The sequence below is a fragment of the Eulemur rufifrons genome, chromosome 29, assembly GCF_041146395.1.
Source record: "Eulemur rufifrons isolate Redbay chromosome 29, OSU_ERuf_1, whole genome shotgun sequence".
NCBI lineage: Eukaryota > Metazoa > Chordata > Mammalia > Primates > Lemuridae > Eulemur > Eulemur rufifrons.
The window spans coordinates 94453727-94481683 of record NC_091011.1 but is presented as its reverse complement, the minus strand read 5'-3'; the positions used below and the strand labels follow the sequence as shown (position 1 = coordinate 94481683).

Sequence of the window (27957 nt, the reverse complement as noted above, 5' to 3'; positions counted from 1 at the left end):
TCAAGCATTACTGGTTTAGAGATATCCCTCCCTCATGGCTCCCTAGGAGTCAGTGGGGGATGGAATGACAGCCGTGGCCTCCTCCAAACTGTCCCACAGTCCAATACAGACCAGGGCCTAGGCCAATAGGATGCTCCATTGCATGTTTTTATAACAATAACAATTGGATGAACCAATACTGTACAATTATAGGCACAGGCTGGTTAACCTTGGGCCTGGGGTGAAGTTCCCTACGTTTCCCCTGCTCCTCACCTATCCCCAATACCCAGGGGTCAGATCCCAGAGAGCCAGTTATGGTGCCCGAATCCTTGATCATAAAATAACTTTGTTTGCCTGTGGTTTCTCTCATTTCCAATGGCATCTGGCTTAAACCTGCTTTCCCAAGACTTCCATTTCGTCTTCTCTGACTTCCGTTTGGAGCTATGCACTGAACCCCAGGCTAATGGGCAGCCTGTCTATGGGACAGTTTGGGTGTTGAAGGACCTCCATGGCCTGGCTGTGCCTCACCATCCAGCTATACTACGTACAATGTCTTCACTGCCCGCCCCCACCGACTGGCCACACCAGTCTCCCACCTTACAATCCCAGCTCCTATCTCCATGCCTTGTTTCACTCTCACCCCACATTGCCTCCTCCCTCCTTTCCCTCTGCTCCCTCCAACTCAACCTTCAAGCCCCTACTTTTCCAAAGTTTCATCTTATGGTATCATGAACTCCTACTCCTCACAGCAACTCTGTTATCAAGCAAACTACTGCCTTGGGCTGCCAGTTTCCTCTTCATGTGGGTCTGTCTCCCAGCTCCACTCTCTCGCACCCCTACAGCACCCACCCTGACTACACACGTGCTGAACACTACAGAGGTAATTTAGTGAACGAAACACAGTGGCCAACATCCTGAGTGTCTCCGCCTCTGATCAGATCCAGGGTTGTAGCTCACTATGGGACTCTCTCAGGACCTGTGCTGGGAGTTGGGGCGACTCATGGTGTCGTGGGGTCCACAACCTAGGACTTAGGAAACCAGAGAGTCTGTCTTGGCCATCACTAGCTCAGTTACTAAACCTCTCTGGGAATCAGTGCCTTGGGGGGTAAAATAAAGGGATGAGACTGAGCTATGTGCTCAGATGTTTCAAACACGTCTCAGTGATTTCTCCCCTTCCTCAAACTCCCAACAGCCAAATCAAAATTTGATCTTATTTTCCCTGATTTAGATTATGAAAATATTTTGTGTTTGCTTTTGAAAAGTAGCATAATGTCCTCTCCCAACCAATCATTGAACTAGAGGGTTTCTTTCTGCTCTAACAAAACTCTACTAAACCTCGTCTGTGTTTAATTTCTCATCTCAGCTTGTTTTCTTAAGATTTGCCTTCCTCAAAAAGCAGAATAAAGAAAAAAAAATCCCAGTTAATTGGATTCCAGTTCATTGAGGCTTTACTGTAGGAAGCCAAGCTGGAGAACCCCCTGGCTTTGTGAACATGCAGTCTGCAATCTGGATACCTTTTATTTAATTTCAAGAATTCCCTTTGCACGGCAAAAATGGGTCTGAGGAAAGCAGAGCATCGCGATGAGGGCAAGGGCGGAAGCGGAGAGCTCACACAAGTGGTGCCGAGTGCCGGCTGCCCACTGTGCCCTGGCTGGGAGAGAAGCGGGAAGAGCAGGAAAGTCATTTTTGACACAAACAGAACAGGGTCCTAGGGCATGCCACCCCACCCCGGTGCTTGGCCATGCAAGACGCTGAAATGGAGACTGTGGCTCCTCGGGACGTGGTGCCCAGAGCCACGAAGCAGATGCACCAACATGAAAGGGAGTCCTTTGGGCGCTTCCCAAGGCGCCTGCAGGGTCCGGAGCACAGTAGGGTCTGTGTCCATGTCCAGGAGCATGGTCAGTTAACAGATAGCACCAATTGGGAGGCCCAGGGCAGAGAGACTGAGGCTCACACTCTGGCACCCACTTGCCCAGCCCTCCAGGGAAGAGACTCACTTTCCTGGTAGCTGCTCTTGCAGCAAAAGCCTCTCCCTCACCCCTTTGCCCCGGGGAAACTGGAATAAATCACCAAGGTGAGGTCTGACCTAGGGCACCAGCTGCCTCCGGAGGGCCAGGGCACTCTTGTGCAGTGAGGAGACCTGCTGCCCCAGATTGAGGGACTGGAGGTGGGAAGCAGAGGCTGAGGGTTCGGGGCTGCCACCCAGAACCTCTCACACAGAAAGAGCCTTCCAGAAGCATAACCTGGGGTGTTTTGTAGCCAGTCTGTCCCCCATTCCCAGTAACCCATGAGTTGCCCTCTCTTGCTTCTGGAGTTTTTTGTTTTGTGTTGGTGGGTCGAGGGGAGGAAAGGGAGAGGAGAGAGCCCAGGAAGGCCAGGCCAGAGCGGTCTCTCCGACCACCGAGGTAGGCAGCGTGCGTGGTGGGGACACTGCGCTGGGACGGGCGCCTGGGCGGCTGCACCCCTCTTCGTGCCTGATCTTGGGTAAACCATCTCACCTGTGTCTCAGTTTCCTCAGTCACCAAGTCAAGAAAATCCTACCCCACCTATCTCAGAGGGATAGGCTAAGGGCGAAAATAGATAACGGATAGAAAACACTTTTAAAAAAGTATAAAGCGCTATTCAAACTCGAGGCAGTGTTGTCATCATAAAGATGCCACCCTTAGCGCATCCCTCAGCTCACCGTCAGGCCTTCGCTTCCTTTTTCAGGGCGTCCCCTAATCTTAGAACCTTATTTCCTTATCTCAGAAGGGTCTCCAGACTCCCTGGTCGCTTCCCCTGATCAGTCTGTGGCCCAGGTGGCCTGAGGGCGGTGCCTCCTTGCTGTCCCTCTGGCACCTCCCCAGCCGCTCGGTCCACCCATGAGATGACCTGGGCTGTCCATCCCGACCAGACGGACCTGGGGTGCCCCTGCCCAGCCCTCGGGGACCCCGTCTGGAGTGCAATTCCTGTTCCCAATTTCCAGCAGGTGGCCGGTAGGGGGCGGGAAGGCGCGCCGAGAACGCGGGGCGGGAGGGCCCGGCCCAGGACCCCGGCCGCCCCTCCCCCAGCCCAGCCCTAGTCTCGCTCGGACGGCGGCTGCAGCGGCCGCGGGGCACCGAGGCCGGGGCCGCCGCTGTGCACGCGCAGGTGGTCCTTGAGCGACTCCTTGTAGCGGAAGCTCTTGCCGCACTCGCCGCACGTGTAGGGCCGCTCGCCCGTGTGGATGCGCTGGTGCTTGAGCAGGTTCTGCTTGCGGATGAAGCTCTTGCCGCACAGCGCGCACTGGAAGGGCCGCTCGCCCGTGTGCAGCCGCTGGTGGTTCTGCAGGTGCTCCTTGCGGCTGTAGGTCTTCTCGCACTCCGAGCACTTGTACGGCCGCTCGCCGCGGTGCGTCATCTGGTGGCGGATGAGGCCCGAGTGGCAGTTGAAGCTCTTCTCGCACTCGGCGCACTCGTAGGGCCGCTCCTTAGTGTGGCTGCGGTGGTGGATGATGAGGCTCTTGCGCACCCCGAAGCTCTTGCCGCACTCGGGGCACGAGTAGGGCTTGCTGCGCGCGCCGTGCAGGAGCAGGCTCCGCCGCAGGCCGCCGGGACAGCAGCTGCCACAGGTGCCGCCCGCACCCGCACCAGCGCCCACGCCACCACCGCCCGTGCCGCCCTCCCCGCCCGGCGGCGCCTCGACCGCACCACGCTCCCCGGGCAGCGCCGGGAACCCGTCGTCCAGCAGCCCGCGGCTCGGGGGCCCCCCTGCGTTCTCGGCCACTGCGAGCGGGGGCAGACTCTGCGGCTGTTGCTGCGGCTGCGGCTGCGGCTGCGGCTGGGGCTGCGGCTGCGGCTGCGGCTGCGGCTGCGGCTGCGGCTGCGGTGGGGCCGGGGGCGGGTTCTTCACCATCAGCAGGCTGTCACCTGGGGGAGACACGAAGAAGTGATATGCTGACAGTGTTCTCGCCCAGGACCCCACACTGTCCCTGCGAGGGGGCCCAGGTCACGTGCTCTCTGGGCCTCAGTTTCACTAAAAATGAGGGGACTGAACATGAGCGGTCACAATCTGCATGCCCTGCCCCCCCACCTGCCCAAAGCCACCCTGCTGTGGAGCCGCAAAAGCAGGTGCCCAGCAGGTAGCACACAGGAGGGGCAGGACACCCCTGCAGAATACTCAGGGCTAGGGGGTAGCAAGATACCCAGAAGTCACCTTGGAAGGTAGAACTGTCCAGACATAGCAAGACTTAATTGTAGATGGACAATGCTAATTTATCTTGGGAGAATCTCTCACCTGGGGGGGGAAAAACTTGCTAGGACTTACCCCAGGTGAATCCTGGCTAGAGGTCCACAGGAATGGAATGCAGGGAGCTGGGACCGTAAGCACCAGGCGGACTGGCAGCCACGTCTCCACTAAGCAAGTGGCATCTGACTTCGGCAGGGTGGGCAGCTGGGACCGTGTGAGTCCAACCTCAGCCCTGATGGCACCTGGACCCTCCCAGCCCCTGTGTGGAAGTGGCTGCTCCGACTGCCACCCAGGGAAGTGTGGCTCCTTCCCCATGCCCCTTTTCCTTGCACCCTAGAGTCTCCAGGCCACGAGTGCACAGCTCTCCACCACGTTGGGGGTCAGTGAGGGACCAAGTCCAGGCCCCCAGCATCAGAACAGTGACCTTAGGTCCAGAACTCCACTGCTGACAGAGAAGCCATCCAGCGTGCTGACTTTATCTGGAAGTCTTCTCATGCCTCCACCCTCCGTCACCTCCCACCTAGAGGAGCTGGCTCCCACACGTAGGGGCAGCCTGCGGAAGAACTCTGATGAAAGTGAAGTTTGCATCTGCCCCCACCTCTTCTTGGCATCCCGTTTTCTCCTCTGTGCTCCCAGCTCGCCTCTGCCCAGGGCCCACCTGCTCCCTGGAGGCCACTTCTCCAGCCACATCCGCCACGTTGCAACCAACCCACCATGCTCACCATTGTCTGACTAAGGCCTGTCCTCAAACAATTCCCTTACACAGACTGGGCCCAGCCTTCCCCCTCTGTCCCAATCAAAACTGACCCGGCACAGAACCATCTCCACAGGACACTGGCCAGGGGTAGAGGCCAAAATAATTCTCACTTCAAGTCAGGATGTCTCAGGACGGTCATCCCAGCTCCAGAGCGTCCTGTGAGATCTGTGTGGCCTCTGTGGCTACCGCACTGTGGGTCTTTGCTTCTCCCGCTACCCAATCCTGCTAGTCTCACTCCTTCATAGGTGTTATTCCCAAGAAGACTGACACGGAAACACATGCATGTAAACCTCCAGGGACTGTTTCCCAGGAAACCCAGCCTAAGACAATGTACTCTGATAATTTTTCCAACTCAGTGTGAGCCTCGACCCATTTTCTCACCATCCCGCCATGCTCCACGCCCTTTTTCTGTCTTCCTGATGCAACTTGGCACTGGATCCAGCACCACAATCACTCGCTGGCAAACACCCTTATTGCCTTTTCTCCCCTCTCCTCAGTCGTGCTGGCCTGGAGAACCCCAGTCCTGCAACTGTACTCAGGCAGCTGAATGATGCAGCAGAAAATTCCACAGACCTCACGAGGGCCCTCAACATAGCCTGGCACCCTGGCCCAGGTCCCAGGTGTGTTCTAACTTTCCACTCTTCCAGGATTACCTCATACCTCCTCCTCTAACCCCGCCCCCACAGGGCGTTTCCTTTCCAGTCTTTGGCAGGTAATGGCTTCAGATATAAGCATGTGACCTAGCCCTAGCCAATCAGGTGTGAGGAGAAGTTTGCCAGGAGGCTCCTGGCAAGGTTTCCTCACTCCTTAGAGTGTGTAAGAAAAGATGGCTTTCCTTTTTCCTCTGGGTCTGGATATGAAGGTTGGAGCAGCTGCAGCCTTCATGCTGGCAGCCTGAGGATGAAGCCACACCAAGGATGGCCACGCAAAGAGTTGGAAAGAACCTGGGTCCTTGAAAACATAGCCGAGTCCTTGAACCAACTAAACCTGAACCTGACTACTTCAGGACTTCTACTTACGTAAGAGAATACATTTCTTTATTCTTTAAGGCAGTTTGAATCAGGATTCTAAAGCAGTTGAGAGCATCCTACCAGCCACAATGGTCTAGTTATCTCTCGACTTAAAAAACACCCTCCCTAGACCCACGTGCCCCTCACCCCAGTTCATCTCATGTCATCTGTCTGTTCCCTTCCACAGCAAGATGCACCAAGAGTTACCTATACTTGCTCTTACCACTTCTTCACCTCCTATTCTCTTTTCAGATGATTACAATAGGGCGTGTGTCCCCACCATTCTACCGAAACAACTTTTGTCAAGGTCACCAACAATCTCCAATGCCCCAAATCCAACGGCCTTTTCCCTGTCTTGCATACTCAACCCCTCGTTGGCAACTGACATGGTTAAACACTCCTTCCTTCCCTGCTGAGAGAGTCTCTTCTCCTAGCCTCTGTGAGGCCACACTCTTCTGGTCTCCTCCAGGCTCAGACCCGGGATCTCTTTAGTTCTTTGTCCTTGGAGCTCACGCAGTCCTCAGCCTTAAAGCAATCTATGTGTAATAATTTGACTGGTCTTTGTCCCTGGTTACTGGGAAGCAGCCTCTAAATCCTTGGAATCTCCTGAGTTATAGGAGTGTCTTTGTTATTCATGGTGGGCCCATAAATAGAGGGCTGAAGCTAACAAGATGACTCAGAATGGGGGCTAGCCATGCCAGAAACACCAACCACATGATTCAAGGGTCAGGGCCTGAAGCCCAGCCTCCAGGGAAGGAAGGGGGGTGGAGCCAGAGTTGACTCCCATGACCAGTGATTTGGTCGATCATACCTATATAAAGAACCCACAACAAAAACTCTGGACACCAAAGCTCAGGTGAACTTCCTTGATAGGCAACACTGTATATTGTCACACATCGACATGCTGGGAGGGTGACACGTCCTGACTCCACAGGGAGAAGACAATGGAAGCTTTTTGTCTGGGACCTTCCCAGACCTAGCATTATGGGTCTCCTTTTGGCTGGTTCTGATTTGAATATTTTTGCGGTAATAAAACTATAATTATACATATAGCACTTTCCTGAGTTCTGTGATTCATTCTAGCAAATTACTGAACCTGAGAGGGTAGTGGGAACTCCCAGATTTGTAGCCAGCTGATCAGAAGTAAGGGTGGCCTGGGACCCCCAAACTCGTGGCTGGTGTCCGAAGTGAGGGCCGTCTTGTGGAGGGCTGTGCCCCCGACCTGGGCAGTCTGGCCAGCTCCAGGCAGCTGGTATTGGAAGTTACTGCAGCCTGTGACTCCCAAATCAGTTGAGCCCCCAGCTCACTCTCTTGAACTTCAGACTCCTATATTCATCTACCTAACACTGCCACATGGAGGTAACTTCAAATTTTAATAGGTCCAAAGCAGAACACCGATTGCCATAGCAACACTGGTGCTTTTCCAGGGCTCGGCACTTCAGCAAATGGCACCACCATTCTCCCATTTCTTCAGGACCCAGACCTAGGAGTCACTCTTGACCCCTCACCCACCACATGCAATCCATCAGTCACACTCTCAACGTGCGGCTCGAATCCATCTACTTCTCTCCCATGCGCGGCTGCTATCCCTGCTCTGACCACGCGGCATCCCTCCGCCTGGTCTGTAGCAAATGCACTGGCCTCCAGAGTGGCTCCTGTGCTTCCGCTCTGGCTCCGCACACCACCCCCAACCCGTCCTGAACTCATCCTACAAAAATGTAAACCAGACCATGTCACTGCCCTGTTTAAAACTCCGTATTAGTCTCTCCTTTTATCGGAATAAAATCCAAACTCTAACTTGGCTATATGTGGAAAGCCCCTCCCTATCGGCAGCTCCAGCCACACCCCGGAGCCCCCCTGAGCCCTCGCTCCTCCTCCCTCAGTCTTCTCTTCCCCAAGTCCCATAGTTGGCTCCTTCTCCGCGCGGAGGCTCACTCAGGTGTGACTTCCCGGGGCGGCCTTTCCTGCCCCCCTCTGCCCTCTCCTGCCTCACTTCCACCTGCCTGTTCTCCCTGACGCATCATCCTCTGAGCAGTCACCACACCCAGACTTTGTCTTGTCTGCTTGTTGTCTTGCTTTTTGTCATCTCCTCCTACAGAAGGAAAGGTCTTGCTTCGCTGCGTATTCTAAGTGCTTATAACATGGCACAGCACATAGCAGACACTAAGTAAATATTTGCTAAATAAATAGTAACTAAAAAAGGTCAGAAACACTGTTTTCTGTGAATAATGTGGGCATTTCAGTGGGTGCTTTCAAATCACATTCTGGGTAGGGTGGCCCAGCTCCAGGCTCCTGACCACCACTCACTCCGGAAGCACCTGGTCGTCACTGGACTCCAACGTCCTATCCACACTTCCTGCTTCGATGGAGCCTCAGGCACATTAACTTTGGGTGATCTGGATGTTCTTCTTATATTACACTAACTGAGAACAGAGACAGCAGAGACCCCACACTCATTAATATATAAATTCAGAATCTGTTTTCCAAAAATGCAATGTCCGATTAGGTTGAGGTCTGACTTTGAGTCAAGCAGGACACTGGTTCTCTCTCTCTTACATACCCCAGGGCCAGAGGAGGCTGGCAGGAAGGAGTTTCATACATTTCTGCATTTTACTCTCTACCCCACTACTCTCTTCCCTTCCATCCCCTTTTCAGAAGACTCTTCCACATAATACCCCGCCTCACCCTCAGTTGTCCCTGGCAACCACAACACTAAGTTGCTCTTAAGCTTCAAACCACAGATGAGATAGTAGTTTCAAATTCCAACATTAATAACCGGGAGGAAGGCTCACTGAGGGAGAAAGAACAGAGGCCCCGATGAGAGGCTGCAGTGATTGGACAGGCAAGAGAAGCATTTCAGACACTCCTGTCTCCCAAATTCTGGGCATTTCCTCCTAAACGCTAGGGTTTGAGGGCCTTCCAAAGATAAAACAACATGAAGCAAATTTCATGATCCATCACAGCCAAACTGAAGTAAGAAAATGGTTTGGTCATTTGCAAAGCCCTGCAAGTTCCTCCCGGACCTTCCTAGACCGGCTTCCACACTGCCCAGGTCCTCAGGAAAAGGCCCCTCCAAGCCCACGCACTCCGAGCGGACTGGGAAGAATTGGGAGGTGGCGCTGAGGGACAAGCAAGGGTTTGGGCAGAACTTCCTGGCCCATGACTGAAGGGCTGGCTCCTGAGCCTTCAGGGCAGAGCTAGCAGAGGTGGCCAAGGCGCCCTGGAGGAAGAAGTGGTATCAGCTACTATCATTTCTTCCTGTGCTTCAGGGCAGTTCCCTGGCTTTGCCCCACGTCAGCCCACCACGCCAACAGGTTACAAAGAAGGCTGCTTCCAGTTCTCTCAAACAAGGGCACATACTGTTCCCCTACCATCCCTGGCCAATTCCTCTAGGCCCACCCTGGCTCTTTCAGAAATGCACTAAGTTTGTCTCACAGAGAGAATGATCTGCTCACCTGAGTTGGAAATGGCCATTCAGATTCAGAAATAACCTATGTCCTCAGCTCCTGCATGGATTTAAGCTCTTACGTGATGTCAGGAGTACAGACAAGAACACGTGTTCAGCTATCCCTTTAACACTCTAATCAACCCCTGGTGACACTAAGCCAGCCGCCTTGAGGCAAGGACATTGCACTGGGTCTAGCCAGGAATGTTAGCCTGATGCTAAGAGTGTTAAATAATCCCTAAACATATGTCTGAGGTCATAGGTCAATAATCGGAGCTTCAGAAAGACCCAAGAGACTCCAGTCTGGTGAGACATTTGGTTCCATACCTGTTAGGGAAAAAAAAAGTCCCCTCTCTCTATTTGAGCTTCAGTGTCTTCACCAGTTACTCAGGGATGTCAGTTCGGGGCTGGCTCGGGTGCTTTGGCTGGTGTTTTCTAGTACGTGGCCACCTGTTGCCACCAACCTGCCGCAGGCACCCTGGCTCATCTCTGCCCCAGCCCGCTCTCCTTTCCCTGCCATTAAGGGTTGAATTACGTCCTCCCCTACAACATGTTGAAGTCCTAACCTCCAGTACCTCAGAATGGGACCTCATTTGGAAACCGGGTTGCTGCAGATGTAGTTAAGATGAGGTCATGCTAGAGTGGAGTGGGCCCCTGATCCAATACGACTGGTGTCCTTATAGGAAGACGGCCATGTGAGGACAGACACACAGAGGAACGCCAAGTGAAGACGGAGGACTGCAACGAAGCATCTACAAGCCAAGGACATTAGAGATTGCCAGCAGCCGCCAGGCGCTGGGAGAGGCAGGGAGGAATTCCCCTGCAGGTGTCAGAGAGCCAGGCTCTGCCAACACCTTGACTTTGGACTTCTGGCCTATGGAACTGCGAGGGAATAAATTTCCATTTTTTAAGCCACCCAGTCGGTGGCACTTTGTTATGACAGCTCTTGGGAATACTCCTGTTCTCACACGCCAAAAAGAAAGGGGACAGTGCTTTGGTGAAGGCCTTAGAAAGGCTGCCATCGACAGAACGTCGCGCCAGAAGGGGCAGGCCGAGGAAAGCGACCGGCCCTCATCTCGGCCTCGGCTGCTCAGCTCCACAGGAGACACCCCGGGTCCCGGTGGGCGCGTTACTCACTGGGGCCAGAGTCTAATCCGAGCTCTCCTTCCACTGAGTCACGTGGGCCCCACGGGTACGGCTGCTCCTCCTGCTTGATCCATGACAAGATGTCATGTGCTGAGATGAGAGACTCTGTCACAGAAAGAAGGCAGTCTTAGATTTGGTTCACTTCTGCTTGGCATCCCATCAAAGCTTCACAAACCACTGCATGTAAAGGCTCCAGCTCGCAGGGCACGTGACGGTTGCAGGATCTGTGCTGCATGGAGAGGCCACCCTTCCTACCCTGTAACCGCCTTCCTAAATGCGCTCTCACTTGCTGCTCCCTACATTTCAAGTTGCCCAGAGAGGAAGAGATTCATCCCAAAGTCTGTACACTGTCAGAGCCAGGATTAGAACCCAGGTCTTCTGAATCTGTCCACTGATCCCCAGAGGAACCGGTGGGGCCAGGACAGGCCAGAGGACAGCCTTAAGTCTGATGGCCCACAGGGCCACAGCTGATTGGTATGACTCAGAAATCAGCAATGGCAAACCGGAGGTCACTGGTGAGAACCACAGTGAAGCCTGACCACTCTTTCAGGAAGGCTCCGTGCTCCCCCTGCCCTGGGTCCCCTCAATTTCTCTGTTGTAAAGTTGACAGACTACAAGGAATCCTAGATTCTACTTCTCATCTTCTCTCCCTGGTGTGGGGGGTAGGATGAGACTTTGGTGTCATAACTACCAGGCAGAAGACACCGCACTGCTCCAGGTCCGCAGACACACACACAGGCCCTGGGCAGGCGGGCGTCCCTACCATTCTAGGTGTGTTTCCCTGAATGCCTGGACCCTCCCTAGAAGTTTCTTGGGAGATATCCAGCTAGTATTCACTCAAGAGAAATTCCACAAAATGTAAATGACATTGTTCCCGTTTATTTTTTAAATATTTTATTTTTAATTATTATGGGTACGTAATAGTTGTAGTAAATGACTTTCTGACAGAAATATATGCAGATTTTAGAAGCTCTTTGGTTGTTTTTATTATTCGAAAATCAGTGCTGAAGTAATTTTAGTATCAGTTCCATTGGCACAATAAATCATCAACTGTGATTCCTTTTGAAAAACGCTGTTTCCCTCAGTATTCGTCCTGGCACCTTTCTCACCTGAGTTGGGGTCCGTGGGAATGTCTCTGTCTGCCAAATCCTGCTGGTCCCACACACACTGGTGCTCCTCCTGTTTGATCCGGGACAAGAGGTCCTGGGCAGAAATTGGGGAGTCTACTCGTGGGGACAAGAGCAGCAAAGGCATTAGAAGACGGGAAACCGCCTGCAAGTTTGTGTTTTGCGTAAATCTCTGATTTCATGCAATTATCTCTTTCCTCTAAACATCAGGTACAATTAAATTAGCCTCATTAACTAAAGGTTTAAGTCAGCTTGGCCCCAACTAATGGAGCTTTTGCTGCAAATAAGTGGCAACTATAGGGAGTGACAAAACAGTGACTTTAAGATGAAGAGTCTCTCTGTGCTGCAGGAACTTAAAATGTCCTCAGAATGAGGTTCCTGCCCTAGTGCTGAGACCACCAGGCACAGAGGTATTCCTCATGAGGGGATTTTCTAGGAAGATGACCTCTTCCAGGAAGCCTTTTAAAAAATTGTATATTGACAAATTATAGTTATATAGATTGATGGGTACAAAATAATGTTACAAGAAACCTTTTAATCATTTGAATGGGATTTTTCCACGATGTAAGAAAGAGATCCTACATTGTCTTTCTTCTACAGAGTCTATTAAACCTAATTTACCCCTTATTGCCTTCTTATCTCTTAAAGATCTCTTTAAAGATAGTAATCCCACGATGGTTTCAAGGAACATGCCTGATGACAAGTGAACGGGCTTTCCTCTACCCAGACACTAGTAACACTTACCTATGGGTTTGAGGCTTTGACTAAGGGGGGGATGAGGTTTGTGGAGCTCTAACCTGTGGATAAGTAAAGAGCTACAGTATGTTAATATATCTTCTGAGGATCAATTTTATGTGTCAACTTGGCGTGGCCACAGTACCCAGATATTTGGTCAAACATCATTTAAATGTTTCCATGAAGGTATTTTTTGGAAGAGATGAATGCTGAGATCAGTAGACTCTGAGGGAGGCAGAAGACCCTCGCCAGTGTGGGTGGGCCTCACCCAACCAGCTGAAGGCCTGATAGGAAGACACTGGCCTCCCCGCCGGAAGAGGCAGTTCTGCCAGCAGACGGCCTTCAGACTCGAGCTGCGACGTCAGCTCTTCTCCAGGTCTCCAACCTGCCAGCCCACCCTGTCCACCCTGGACTTGCCGGCCTCTCCAACCACGTGAGCCAGTTCCTTACAGTGCAATAAATCTCCCTCTGTCTCTTTCTCTACACACACACCCCCTTATTGGTTCTCTTTCTCTGGAGAATTCTGACTCCTGCACACATCTGCTCCAACAGAGTTCTCACCGATGACCAGAGTCCAGCCGGAATACCACCTACCAGGAACTCCCCACAGGACCGCAGGCTGGTGGGTGCCTGGCATAGCGGCGGCAGCCCATAAATACTTGTTTAAAACAATGAAAGGTCTTCCTGGTCAGGGAGCAGGTCTTGCTGACCTGTTCCCTTACCCATAAAGCCTAGTAAAGTGCCTTATGCTTAGTACTTCTGCCAGGATATTGTTTTTTTAAGGGTGAAGGAGGAATAGCTAAAGACTGAAACTACAAATAGGAGAGGAAACAGATGGACTGGCACATTGTCAGTGCCAGTGCCACGTATGTGTCCCCTGGAGGAATCCTGTCTCAGCCCAATCCTGGACCCAGGGCCCCTCCATTTCCAGCTCAGCCCTGTGGCCCGGCACACACGACAGACAATGCCAGGAGCCTGCAGACCACGCTACGCCTCTGTGGTCTGGGCGGCCGTGCGGCTCACTCACCGGTGATGGATTCTGTGGGGACGGCTCTTTCCTCCAGGCCCCGCTGGCCCCGGCCACACAGGGCTTCCTCTCGCTTCACCTGGGAGGACGCGTCCTGTGCAGGCACCAGGGGCTCTGCTCCTAGGGACAAAGAATCACATTGCTTGGTGTCTTTTTTTTGCACGATGGTCACCGGGACGTTTTGTGATCAGGAGCGTGACTGTCAGCACTTGCCAGGGGAGTGTCCGGGGGTCTTGGGTTCCTGTTGGAGCCACGGGGGACCCTGAGGAGCAGAAGGTCCTGGAGTAGAAAGGCAATGAACATTCAAGAAAAAGGAACAGGCAGGCAGCAAAATGAGGTGCGATAAGGCCAGAGAAAGAGTTTAGAAACGACCCCATGCTGGGTAACCGGCTGAGTGCTCATCAGGACGGGCCGCAAGTCTGACCTCTGTGAAGGCGCCGTTAGACCTTGTTCTGCACCCCGGCGAGAAAGAGCCGGCCAGGCTTGGCCACGCGCACGCACCCCCGCGTGTGTGTACGGCCAGTAAGAGGCCGGGCTGGGCGAAGAGGCACAACCAAGCTCCGTTCTCGGATGGATAATGCACAACATCCCTTCACGGTCAGTCCTCACTTACGGTCGTCAGCGGGTTCTTAGACACTTTAAGCCATATGACATATGGAAGGTCCTCAAATAACATCATTTCCTTCAATGTTGTTTCCTTATAACATTGATGAGAAAAAAAATCTGTTGTGTTATACATCATTTCTCTCAAAGTCACAGTTTCCAAGAACCTATTGATGATGTTAAGTGAGGACTCACTGCACATAAATGACACTGACATGTCCTCTACGCAGAATCCCAATGCGTGACAGACTGGACATCTCGAGGGGCTTCCCGGTGAGTGCGCCAGCCCTGGCAGGCGGCGGCTCAGGCAGCAGGAGAGCGAGGGGAGGAAGAGCCTGAAGACGGGGTTCCTGTTTCCAGCCCCCCACTGACTCGGTGGACGAACCACTCGACCTCTCTGGGTTCCGGTCTGCCCTTCTCGTCTATGAAATAGGCCTGGTGATCCCTGCTCCGTCCCGTGCATGGTGACGGCTCCACAACCCACTGAATCCGGTGAGGTTACGGCGCTTTCAACGTAAAAAGCTTCCACATAAGACTAGGTACTGTCACCACAGCCGCTGAACATAAAGACCAGTGTTTGACGAGGGCAGGGAAGGAGCCGTTTGGACGAAATGTCCAGGACGGGAACACCCAGAGACAGAAAGCAGGTGAGTGCTTGCGGGGCCTCGGGGGAACAGGGAGCGGGCGTAACTGCCAGTGGGTCTGGGGCTTCTTACGGTGGACATGTATGTTCTGGAATTAGGTAGTGGTGACGGTTACAAACCTTTGTGAACCACTGAATTATAATATATACTTTAAAAGAGTTAAATTTTGTGGTCTATAAATTAAATCCCAGTATAAGAGAAAGATTGGTGAGGAGGAGGAAGAGTGTGGCCCTGAGCGCTGGCTCCTGAGAGAGGCTCCCGTGGAAGTGCTCGCCACCTAAACACAAGGAAAGACAGAGGCCCAGACGCTGAAAGCTCATCCGCTCGGCAGAGAACGCGGCTTGGGTGTCTACGTCCGGCACTGCCCGGAGGCGCAGAGGGCCTGATAAAGACTTCCGAGAACCCCAGACCCGCACATCTCAGTGAAAGCTCATTGTGTGTGATGTCCTCAGGGAACCGGATTTCTTCAGAACTTAAGACTGCTTCCCTAGGGAGGCACAGCCTGCAGGCGAGTCTGCGTGGGATGCGTGTGTTTCTGCGTCAGAGTGAGGAGCTGAAGCTGACGCTGCAGATCAGAGCCGAGCAATGAACATGGTGCCAGGGCAAAACCCCAGTCTGCTGCAGACTCCCTTGACAGCTCCTGTCCCCCTCCCCGGGCCTGGGCCCTCGGCCCTCCCAGCCAGGGCCTCTCTCTGCAGTTGCCCGGGCCAGGAGGGATCACAAGCCCAGGCCCCTCCTCGTCTCTCCAGGCAGCTTCCCTGTAAGTCCAGAGCTACGTGGCTTTTCCAAACCTGAAGACATGTAGCCGTGGTGCAATTTCAGGCCCTGAGATCTCTTCCTGTACGTGACCACCAAAACTCAACTACAGCCAAACGGGCCCTAGGGAGCAACTCAAGAGATGCTCCCCCTTGAACATGAGCAGGAGCGCCTCCCGGCGGCAGCTGCGGGCTACCCAGCTCCCATCTGCACCTGTGCCCTTCCCTGCACCTGGCACTCCCTTCAGCTGCCATCACCTGTGTCCGGATCCATGGGGATTTCTCTCTCCTCGGGGTGACGTTGCTCCCACACACAAGGCTCTTCTCTGGGCTCAGCCTGGGCCGGAGCATCTGGCTTGGGCACTGGGCCCTCCGCATCTGGAAGTGAGTTGGAGAAGGAGGGCTGAGTGAAGCCAGCCAGGGTCCAGGGCAAGGTGACGGGAGAGCTCTCTGCTACTGGGGCCCCCTCCACCCGTGTCCCTCCACGTGGTAGCAGGTATGCAAGTAAGGCAGGTAATCTCCTATGAGGAACCTTGAAAACAAGTCCACAGAACCCCAGATGTCTCGTGTAGAAAGAGCCAGTCTCTGAAAGCCAACATCAGGCCAACTGTGGCCCACCCCAGGCTGCTGGGAGGCAGTGTGCAGTGAGGTGCAAAGGGTGTGCTGAATTCTAAGGCCACAGGCCCTGTTACTGGGTTTTTCATCTTTATCCTATTAGAAATTGTTGTATCTTACTAGCATTATAAGTAAATAGTTTCTTGAGTTCTCATTAGGTATAAACATGAAACAACTTGCCCAGGTGGTGTAAATGTGGCTTAGTAAGCATTTCACAACCCTCTCCAGAGACTGTGCACCAAAGAGGAGAGGTGTCCTTACCTAGTGACATCAGGGTTTTGTAGTTCTCCTTAACAAGGTTGTTGTAAAGCTCCTTCTGCCATTCGTCCAAGTTCTTCCACTCGTCCTCAGAGAAGTAAACAGCAATGTCGACAAAAGTCACTGGAACCTGAGCCAATGAGAGTTTTAGTCCAGTGCTTTCTGCTTGTTCCTCCCTCCACATCACCTGCACCCGTGGGCCCCACCGAGGCCCTGAGCCTGGCCCCTGCCCCACGGCTCCCGTCTGCCCCACCTCAGAGTCGCAGCCCCCCAGCCCCCATTTCAATGCAGCCGGTCCTCTGTCCCTGGCCTTCTCATGCTCCCGGTAACAGTGACCATGGATGCTGCCCCGCCTTTTTTTAAAAGCATTTAATCATATCCTTTGTTATTTCACTTTTAGGTCAACTGGATACCTGAAGGTAAAGTGCAGTCAGTGTGCTGCTTTGGGCATTCCGGGTGACAGAGGGTGGCAGGTTCTCAGAGTGGGTATCAGTGAGCCAAGCACAGTAAAACTGTTATCAAACCTGTATTTCAGGTCAGGTCGCCTCTGTGTACATGGCTGCATTTTTGTCAGTAAAACAAAAATCTAAAGGCATGAGCTAAAGCGCCAGGATCTTGGTCTATTCTGTTCGCTGCTGTACCTTATGCTAGAGGAGCACACAGTAGGGGATCAACAGACACTTGTCCAGTGTGTTCAGCACCCACCGGGTGCCAGGGCTAGGAAGTTCGGTGGGAGCCTGACGAGTTGCCTGAGCTCACTCACTTGTCGTCAAGGTACCCTGATCTGTGACATAAAGCTGTTCTTTCAAGTTGACAAGGATCCTCCTTTGTCCTCACTTCAGCCACTCACCTTGGACTGAACTGTTCAAAATGATTTCACTTCCCTGACTTTAATAACTGAACTCCCTCCTGTGGCCACACAGGCTTCCTTCTTTCCACTCTCACGACCCTACTGAGCCAGCTTTTCACTCTCGCTCTAAAAAGTCCAGCCCCTCCATTCTCCCCCACCCCAATCCTAGTCCATTAGTCTTCGTACCTGCGTTCACAGGGCCAAAGCTGGACTGTGTGGCACCTTGGTGTGACTTAGAAAAAGACAGCAGAGTCAGGCGCACGGTGTGGTGAGCAGGCAGCACGTTGATACGAATTAGAAACGTCAGCCCTCCAGCCAGGTGCACGGGACTGAGGGGGCCCCGCGCGTTTGCGAGGTGTACCCCGTGGGCCACGGCCCATCCCTGCTCACCGATAGCTCACCATCCATCGCTAGAATCACAACTAGAACTTTGAACTCCTTGAACTTTCCACCAGACTCAGGTAAACCCCCAACCTAGGAAAATGAATATAGATCCCTTTCTTCATTTAAATTCGCTGTTGCTGGATAAAATTCACAAAATTCTTCAGACAACATCCTGTCATAGTGTCTCACAGCCCTCCGTTGATCTCCTGTTGACACCTCATTATGTTCCCTGCCACGCTTGTTCCAAACTTCTCGCTCTCCCACACCTCCACCTGGCCTTCCCCCATCTTCTCCCATCCACCTTTGACCTCAGGGGGTGTTGCTCCTTCCTCATCCTCCCCCTTCCTGCCCAGCCCCCCCCCACCAATAGTGTCCTCCATTTCTCCTCCTCCTCCTGCCTGTGACACTCAACCCAATCTCTTCTTTTTCACACCTTCAGCTTCTCCCTCCCCAACCTGTTCCTTCCAGGATCATCTCAACCTCAGAAAAGCCTCTCTCAGCTCTGCTACCTCAAGTTACTCTGCTCCGCTCTGCACCTCAAACACCCTGAGATGTATTCTCTTTTCTTCTTCACGATCTGCACCCGCTTCAACCCTTTAAGACCTGCCGCTGTACCCTCCGCTGTCTGAAACCACACCCTACAAGACCATCAGTGCCCCCCTTCTATGGAAATCCTCGCCCTCTCTGACTTCTTTGGAAGATCAGACCACCTTTCTAGAATGTTCTCCTGCTTGGCTCCCATAACTGTGTTGCCTCCTGTCCGTTCGGCATGTCTTCTTTGCTTTTCCTCTTCCTCCTCCATGACCAAGGCCCTGCCCTTACCCTTCCGTTTTGTCACTTTCCCCTTGGCAGTTTCACTCTCTGCCCTTCAGCTGTCCCCACCTTGCAGAGGACACTTTCCTTGCTCCCTTCAAGTTCAATGGCCTTCTGAGTAGCTCCCCTTAGTCACCTTTAAGTATCTCAAAGTAAATGTATCCAAAGCCAGGTTCGTGACCTTTCCACACCAACTCTGCTACCCGACTTCACCGTTTCTGTGCTGGATCTAAACTCTGGAATCGTATTCTCACATTTGGAAACAGACATCACTGTTTAAAACTGTTACAGGAGGTGGCAGAAGCCTGAGACACGGTCTGGGACTGCAGGGAACCTATAGTCAGGCTGGATGGAAAAGACTACCCATGAATTAGCTATGAATCATTTACAAATACGACAGAATCCAACAGCACAAAGGATCTGGAGACAGTATCTTTCGTTGAATGGGACAGATGAAGAGAATTCATCTAGCATGTCCAAGAGGATACAATGAGTTATAACTGTTGCTAGCAACATTAGTTAACATTTTCATGGTGCTTTATGGTTGGGGTGGTTTTAAAATATGTCCACAAATTATTTGACAGTTCTTTTACTAGGTGTTTCCTAATTCTTCCCCCCTCAAGCATGGGCAGGAGTGCGTGGATCACTTCTAACAAATCAATAAGTGACAGTGTAGAACTTCTGAGACAACATCATAAAAGACATTGCAGCTTTCATCCTGGTCTCTCAGTTCACTCCCTCTGGAGGGAGCCAGCTGCCATGCTATAAGGAAGCTCAAGTAGCCCTATGGGGAGGGCCACGCAGTGAGGAACTGGGGCCTCCCGCCTACAGCACAGTGAGGGGGCCATCCTGGAAACAGACCCTCAGTGCCAGCTGAGCCCACAGATGGCTGCTGCGCCCGTCAATAGCTCGACGGGCTATTCGTGGGACTCTTCATGGGACTCTGAGCCAGAACTACTCAGCTAAGCTATTCCTGAATTCCTGACCCATAGAAACAGCAAGATGATAAATTACTTTTTTTTAAGGTGCTATGTTTTGGGGTAATTTGTGACACAGCAACAGGTAACTAACACAATGACCTGCATAGTGGTTTTGTTTGTTTGTTTGTTTGTTTGTTTGTTTTTGGGACAGAGTCTCGCTTTATTGCCCGGGCTAGCGTGAGTGCCGTGGCGTCAGCCTAGCTCACAGCAACCTCAAACTCCTGGGCTCAAGCGATCCTCCTGCCTCAGCCTCCCGAGTAGCTGGGACTACAGGCATGCGCCACCATGCCCAGCTAATTTTTTCTATATATTTTTAGTTGTCCACATAATTTCTTTCTATTTTTTTAGTAGAGACAGGGTCTCGTTCTTGCTCAGGCTGGTCTCGAACTCCTGAGCTCAAACAATCCACCGCCTCGGCCTCCCAGAGTGCTAGGATTACAGGCGTGAGCCACCGCGCCTGGCTGTGTTTTTCCAGAAACAAAATCAATTCATCTTCACAACTGCATTAAGTAAGCATACTATCATCTTTGTTTTACAGATAATAATACCAAAACTCAGAGGAACCAGCTGGGAATTTACTTAATTATTTATACTTCACTTCTTTCAAAAGAGGAATTGAGGAGGCTCAGAGACAACAAGAAACACAGTGGACCAATGGTAGGAAAACCAGTACATGGCAAAGTCAAGATTCAAACCCAAGTCCTCTGAATCTGGACCCCAAAAGTATTTCATTGTTCTGTAAGGGCACATGTCAACTCAAGACTCCTCGAATGCCTAATCCAACATACAGAACACATAGTACCACGTAAGGATACAGCGCAGAGATAAAGTGCACACCCCAGAGAGGAAGGCAGTATGTAAGCAGATGCTGACTGTGCTAGACAAGCAATATACGCAAAACCATCCTAAAAACCAGTCTCTGTGGGTCCCAGTGCTAGGGGATGTTTCGTAGAGGAACCACAGGCACTGTTACAACTCAATTCTGTGAGGCCTCAATAACTAAATGTCAAATAACTACTCTGGCAAAGTCACTGGGGTTGGTTGCCTCAGCAGATACAGAGACATACAAGACCTGGTCCCTTCCATGGAGCTGTTAGCTCTCCAGATGGGGAGAGTCACTTCTTGCATCCAACTGTAAGTCAGGTACTGTTATAGGCCCAGGGACACCAGTGAACCAAGGAGAATTTACATTCTGGTTGGGGAAAACCAACCGAGAAAACAAAAAACAGAATACTGTCTTTAAGAATCATATCTTAAATATTTAAGATGCCAACAGCATAAGTGCTTTGAGGAAAATAAGAGCAGGGCCTGGGAGAAGAATGTGCTGGGGGACGTGGTCCTTTTATAGAGGGTGGCTGTGGGCGGGCACCCTGATGAAGTGACAACGGAGCTGACCCCTGATGGACGTGGGGGTGCAGAGCTGGGCAGATATCCAGGAAAGGACCTCTCAGTGGAGAGTCCTTGAGGTGCGGGCACTGCGGTACAATGGTAGAACAGCAGGCGGCCAGTGTGCGGGAGGGAGTGCGCACCGGGGAGGGGAGGGGAGATGACGTCAGAGCGGCAGGGAAGAGAGCACAAGCCATAGACAAACCTGGGCTTTTATTCCGAATCTGATGGGAAGCCATTGGGAGGTTTCAGGGGAGGTGTAATGGGACTGATTCACGTATTAAAAGGATCATCTGCCTGCTGACACTAGATTGTACAAGTTGGGGAACAAGGATGGAGACAAGCAGACCCATCAGAGGCCATGGCAATCATCAGATGAGCCATGACAGCAGCTCGGACCAGATGATGGTGACAGCGGCAGAGGTGGCCAGGAGTGGTCAGATTGTGGATATATTCTGAATAGAAATCAGATGGTATTTACTAATATATTGGCAGCAGGGTGTGAGAAAGAAAGAAGACAAGTGTGACTCCAAGGCTTCGGCCTGAGCACCTGAAAGGATGGACTATCATCAGCGGAGATGAGGATGACTTCAGGTAGAACAGGTTCCAGGCAGAAAATCTGGAGGATACTTTGGCCGAGTTAAATCTAAGATATTTACTGACACCCGAATGGAGATGCTGAATTAATAGGCATCTGGGCAAGACGCAGAGAGAGGGAGAGTGGGAGGAAAAGAATCTGTTTGGAGTTGACAGCATGAAGACTGCACTCAGCACCACGAGCCGGATCCGGCCCCAGGGAGTGAGTGTAGACAGAGAGGGGAGGCCGACACAGCCCGGGGCCGCTCCACACGTTAAGCAGTTGGCAAAGGAGGCAAAACCAGCCAAGAAGACTGAGACAGAGCAGCTGGTGAGGTAGGAAAAGAGTCGAGAGAGAGCAGTGCCTTGGAAACCACACCAGAGGGGTTTCGAGGAGGGAGTGGTCATCCGCGCACAGTGCTGGGACGAAGACTGAGAGCCAGCCCCTGGCTGTGAGACCGGGAACAGCACGAGGGAGCAGAGGCCTGATCCTCGTGGGTTCCAGAGAGAACGAGCCAGTTACCAATTTCCTGGAATGCTGAGAGGAAGAGAGGAACACATTAAATGAGACCACGCGACACAACCAGCAGAATTCAGACAGCCAGACACGTGACAAGACAGATGGCCCGATTCCGACCACAGACAAATTGTGAGGGAAAATAAGAGGGAGGAGGAGCCTATAGATTTAAAAAGACTTAAGAGACATCTCAATCCCAGTGTGTGGACCATATCTAAATCCTGATTCAAAGAAAAAAAAAACGGAAACAATTGAAAATTTAAATACCAACTGGATATTTGAGTAGGTTCCTGTGGTGGTGGTAACATTTGAGGTCATTTTTTTCAAAGAGTCCTTATCATTTAGAGCTAAGACTGAAATATTTACAAATGAAATGATTACTGTCTGGAATTTGCTTCAGAATAAAATGGGAGGGAGAAGTGGGTAGGGATGTGGATGACACAAGATTGGCCAAGAGTTGATTTCTGTTGAAGCTGGATGAGGGTTTGTGGGAGATCACAACACTATTCCATCTACTTTTTGTATATGTTTGAATACTCTATAATAAAAAGAGGGGGTAACAGAGAGAGGAGGGGAGAAGACAGGGAGGAAAGAATTGGAGATAACAAGTATAGACAACTCTTTTAAGGGATTCTGCTCTAAAAAGGAGCAGAGAAGTGAGGTGCTAGGTGGAGGTTTTTGTTATGGAGATAGGCAGAGGGAGGGAGAGTTCGCATGCTGTGGGGAAGGACCTGGCCTAGCCGGGAAAGCTCATGATGTGGAAGAGAAAGGGGGGGATGCTAGGGAGACCCCCAGGAAAGGCGGAAGGGTGTAGACACCACGCCACAGCAACAAGGGAAGGCAGAGTCTGTGGGCACCAAGGCAGCAGGTGGATGAACAAATGCAGCATGTAGAACCCCCTTCTGAATGACTCCATTCTCTCAGTGAAATAGAAAGCAGTGAATGATCGGGGGAGAGTGGGAGAGCAAATGGAACAGGAAATGGAGCGTGAATTCTGAACTTCCAGGAGGGCCCGCCTGAGGTCAGTGATCGTGACTTGAAAGCGATCTGGCCTTCGTGGTTTGGGGTCCATCTCCAGCCATGTTCAGATGAGGATAAACAAAGACAACCAATGACAAATGGTCACTGCTAGGTGCCAAGTGGACGAAGCAAGGAGAGAAGAACTGCAGGAATCTGCAGACAACCAGACGACTCAGGGAGGGTCTGGGTCTAGCAACGGCAGAGGATCCACGACACAAACATGCAGACTCTGTGGGGAACGAGTACAGGCCAGCCTTGCTGGGCCAGAACATTCAAGACTAGATAAAGCAGAGACAGGCTTTAAGAAGACACTGAAATTAGTCAACAGGAAGCCAGAGAAGTTTGTGAGAAGGACTGACAAAATAAAATCAAGGGTTTTGTTCACCTGTTCTGTTCCTCACCTCCATCCCTGCCGCCCCCCCACCCCCACATACCTTGGGGGCCTCCCCCTTGCTGCCCGGGGGCAGCCGCAGGACCCAGAAGTTTCTGTTGCGCAGCAGGTTCTCCAAGTTCTCCAGCCGCCTCTGCAGCAGCCCGTACTCCTGCAGCAGGGTCCCCAGCACGGCCCACTTGCTCTCCATGTGGTTCCCAAACTCCACGGCCGTCTTCTCGCAGTCAGCCAGCTTCTTCTCAGCTGTCCCCGTGCGCCCCTCCAGGTTCAGCAGCTGGCTGGCCTGGGCATCCACCTTCCGCTCCACAGCCTGAATGGCGGCCACCACGGTCCACAGTGAGATCTCCGCTGTGGGCAACTGGGGCTCCCGCATCATGCGGTCAGGGAAGACGGGTGCCCTATCCGGGAAGGGCGGGAACTGAAAAGGCATCGGTCGCCGGGCATCCATGTCCCATTCTTGAGCCTGTGTATGAAGGGAGAAAGTGACAGCCCAGGATGAGACCTTGTGTGACGGGGGGAAGGCGGCTCAAGATCAGGGGACAACTAACCAAATGCTATAGATTGTCTTTCTTCTGCCAAGCACCTGCCCCTCAGGTTCCGGTGCTCATCAGTGCCCTCAGCAAAGCTAGAGTGCCAGCCACCCAGCCACCCAACTAACCTCTCACCCACCTCCTGCCTGTGGGAGTCAGGCTTGTCACTGGTTCACCCACCTTGACCCTTCGCAAGTGAAGGCCATGACGCCTGCCTAAAATGTTGCAGACCACTTTCTTTGACTAGAACAGCTGCTTTCTTCCAGGGCCAGACTTAAAGACACACTTCATATTTGCCTAGCGTTTTTTGTTTCAAAGTAAGAACCTACATGAAAGTTATCTGACGCTAATCTTCCCAGCAATCTCTCAGCAGGTTAGGGCAAGAATGATGATCTCTGCTTTAAAGATGATGAAACCAAGAAGCGACTGGTCATCCTACAGCGCCTCCCTGCACTGCCAGCTGGAGCAGCTCTAGGTGCTGCAGGTAACAAAAACGCCCTTCAGGTAGGTGTTGCCACTGCTGTTCCTACCAGGGCTGCGGTCAAGGGAGAGACCAGAGAGTCCCAGCTAGAGGGCAGACAAGCAACTTCCCCCCCATATATTACTACAACTGTTGTTTCATAAATACTTTGCAAAATGAAAATACGTGTACCAAAAAAACATCACTCATTAGAAGCGAACAGGGGACACCCCTCATCCCCAAGAAGACTAAGACAAAGAGAAAAATTGCTCTGGCTCCCTTCTGCTTCCTGGGGAAGGGGTGCCCCAGGGCCCGGGGCCTCTGCCCATACCTTCCAGCACAGGGCCCTCAACCAGAAGGTGAGACCAAGAGGTGCAGCTTGGGAGCTGAGCCCCGAGGCAAAGAGAGAACAGTCAAGGTGGTCACAGTTCACTGGTCATCTGGAGAACTGGTGTCACACTGTGCCAGCACCCAGGGCTCACTGGACAACAGCACAGGCTGATAACCAACTCTCTTCCCCCCAGCTGGGACAGGAGGAGTCGTTTTCTGTTCTCCCTGTTGCTGATGAAGAGGCCTTCAAGTTGGGAAAAGCAGAGACCTGCTGCTCTGAGGTGGTGTGGGCAGGCCGATGGCAAGCACGCCCGCCACCCTCTCTAACTCAGCAGCTGCGACAGCCACAGAAGAAGACCCTACGGCGTTCTGAGAATGGATGCATGACAGGGAAGAGTGGAGAGCAGGGCTCTAGGGACGCCAGACCCTGCTAAGTGAGTGGCAGCATCTCCATCAAAGTCTCCATCTGGGTTCCTGGAGGATTCACTCCAGGAGAGGGGACAGGGCTGACAGTGGAAGTTTAGGAAGTCACTGGCCCAGCTTAGTTTTCTCAGGACCTAAAGCTGAAAAATGATCAAACACAATAGAGCAGCTCCTGACTGACCCGTGAGAGCCTTACGCTGAGCAGAGGGGGGCCTCTGAGGGGCGGCCAGGGCCCTCTGAGACCCTCCTCTGGGGAAGCCACCAGGGCAGTCTCAGGACCCCCTTGTCTCTGCCCAATTCTGGAGCACTGGTTCTCAGACCTTGCCCACGGAGATTACTGAGGGAGCCTTAAGCGACTGGTGCCTCCTCTGGCCCCAGAGACTCTGTGTTCGCCTCTTCGAGACGAGGCCAGGGCGTCCGGACCAGCCCAGGCGACTCCAGGGTGCAGCCGTTTGCCAACGGATGGAAAGACGACACGGAAAGACGACAAAGTCACCCCTTCCCTGGCTCACACCCGGTGCGGAGGAAAAGTGTGTTACTCCCCACACTTGGTGAAAGATGGCAATAAAACATTTTGAAAAGCTTCTGGTCAAACTGGCTGCGGCGTAAACCTCGATGGGGCATTCATTCCCGCCGCCGGAGTGAGCAGTGCCAGCGAGCCCCTCCGCCCGCCGCGCGCAAAGGGGAGCCCGGCTGGGGTTCGGCGACGGGTCTCGGCTCCGCCAGGTCCCGGGAAGGGGGCGCCCGGGCCCGGCGCTAGGCCTCCGCACCCCGGCGGGCACTCGGCCCGGCGATCGCGCTCGGCGGCCGGGCCTGCGCCCCGGGCCTGCGTCGGGCCCGCTCCGCCCTGCCCGCCGCGCAGCCGCCCGCGCGCCGCCCGCCTCGGGCCTGGTCCCGGCGCCGCACGCGGGGGAGCCGCGAGGCCTCCAGAGGACGCGCCGCCGGGTCCCCGCGGCCCCGGCCCGCGCCCCGCCCCCACGGCAGCGGCCATGGCGCCGGCGGGGCTGCTCCCACCTGCATGGGCGGCATTCCCTCGGCCATTTCCCCGCGCAGCGCCGGCTCCTGGTGGCAGACCTCCTCCGGGGGCAGAGCCTGGGCCCAGCTCCAGCTCCCGCTGTCCAGCCCCAGGCCCTGGATGCCCAGCTGCTGAGGCTGCGGCCGTGTTGACACAAACTGCATCCTGGGAGTGCTGTTCCCCGCTCGGGCCGGCCAGGGAGAAGAAGAACGTTTTCCAGGCGCCTTCCCCCTCGCCGGGGCCGGACAGCTCCATCTACAGCCCGTAGGAGCAAACAGTCCCCTTCGGCGGCGCTCCCCGCCCCTCCGCCGCCAGCGCGCCAGCCAATGGCCTCGGAGCTCCTGCCCGCCCGCGGGGACCGGCCGGGCCACTCCCGGGCGGGCCACCACCGCCCCAAAGCGGAGATGCGGCGGCTTGGCTAGAGCCCAGGGGCCCTTGGTCGGGGATGGCCTACCTTAAAGTCCCAAACCATGCAGGGTCCTGGACAGTGGGCTTGATTTCTGTTAATTCTGCAAATGTGTTGGGCATCCCAGGAGAAAATGGTGCCTGACCCTTTCGAAATTTTCGCAAAATTCCGTCTTAAAACACTTTATTCTGGGCCAGGCGCGGTGGCTCACGCCTGTAATCCTAGTACTCTGGGAGGCCGAGGCGGGTGGATTGAGCTCAGGAGTTCAAGACCAGCCTGAGCAAGAGCGAGACCCGTCTCTACTAAAAATAGAAAGAAATTATCTGGCCAACTAAAAAATATATATAGAAAAAATTAGCCGAGCATGGTGGCGTGTGCCTGTAGTCCCAGCTACTCGGGAGGCGGAGGCAGTAGGATCGCCACGGCACTCACTCTAGCCCGGGCAACAAAGTGAGACTCTGTCTCAAAAAAACAAAAACAAAAAAACCACTTTATTCTGGCCTTTCCCCTTCCCTCATTCCTTTGAGGCTTCACCTCTCCCCCTCTTCCCAATCCCAATTTACCTGGACCAATCCCAGACCTTTGCACTGGCCTAGATGATATAGAAGCGATTTATGCTAAGGTGTAAAAGAGGGCTGAGCTCTTCCTCCCAGGTAAGGTGCACTGCATTTTAATAGCTGCCTCTTCAAAAACCTTTAGGTACAGCTCAACGTCATTTGAAAGGTCAGGCCAGGTCAGAGGAGGAATCAGGGAGAAGACAGTGTGGGCTGATGGAGAAGATGGGGGAGAGGGGAATTCATTCATCTGTTCCACAAATATTTATTGAGCACCTGGTATGTGGCAGGTACTGTTTAGGCAGAGGGTGGTCTTTGCAGTTGCATACACCTGAGTTTACATCCCCAAATCACTACTCACTGGCTGTGACTTTGAGCAATTTATTTAACTTCTCTGAGCCTCATTCATTCACCTCTTACATAAATGAAGGCAATAATGCCTACTGTACTCTATTTTAGTGTTGTGAAATTAAATGAGATGAGAATAGTGCCTGGGATATGGTAGGCACTCAGCAAATATAGTTACCTGCCAAAGGTCAGTCCTTATAATTATCCTCAAAGCAGTGCCTACTTTGTCTTCCTAAATAACCAGTCCCTGTCAAGACAGAGATCTCTAAGGCTTATCATTCTGTGTAGAGGTGGACCTGCTGGTACCTTTGAGTTCCACTGCACTTAGTAAAATAAAGGACATTATTGGCCCAAGTGACATTTTCTTAGAGCACCATATTCAAAAGGACAATTATCAAGTACTTCCTCTGTTAGGCACACTTCTAGGATATAGAAGTGAGTATTTCACATGGACTTAGGACTATCCTCAAGGAGCTTATGGGCTAGTAGAGTTCATGCTCCCAGAAGTCAGTAATTTCCTTCCGTTTCCTGGCCATGAGCTGTCCTGATTATAAATATCATATCCACAACTATTGTGGGAACTAGGCAAGTCCTGTCTGGACAGCTCTCGGCAAATTCATTTACACCTGCAAGGCACATTTCAGAATACACCTTCTGCCCTATAGAT

At 52.8% G+C, this 27957-nt stretch overlaps 1 protein-coding gene across 2 annotated transcripts; it reads right to left on the bottom strand.

Moving 5' to 3' along the window:
• Positions 1-1446: 1446 nt before the first annotated feature.
• On the bottom strand, positions 1447-26182 carry ZNF282 (zinc finger protein 282). Of its 2 annotated transcripts, XM_069462042.1 has the most exons (9): positions 25982-26160; positions 23268-23687; positions 16311-16437; positions 15693-15812; positions 13433-13552; positions 11653-11766; positions 10535-10648; positions 3667-3866; positions 3361-3436 (listed from the first exon to the last, which is right to left on the bottom strand). In XM_069462042.1, exons 1-9 carry the CDS (start codon positions 26144-26146, stop codon positions 3428-3430), a joined length of 1389 nt encoding a protein of 462 aa, XP_069318143.1. In that variant the 5' UTR covers positions 26147-26160; the 3' UTR covers positions 3361-3427. The 2 variants fall into 2 exon arrangements, with proteins under 2 accessions (XP_069318145.1, XP_069318143.1); XM_069462044.1 differs by having other exon boundaries at positions 1447-3866; positions 25982-26182.
• Positions 26183-27957: the final 1775 nt, after the last annotated feature.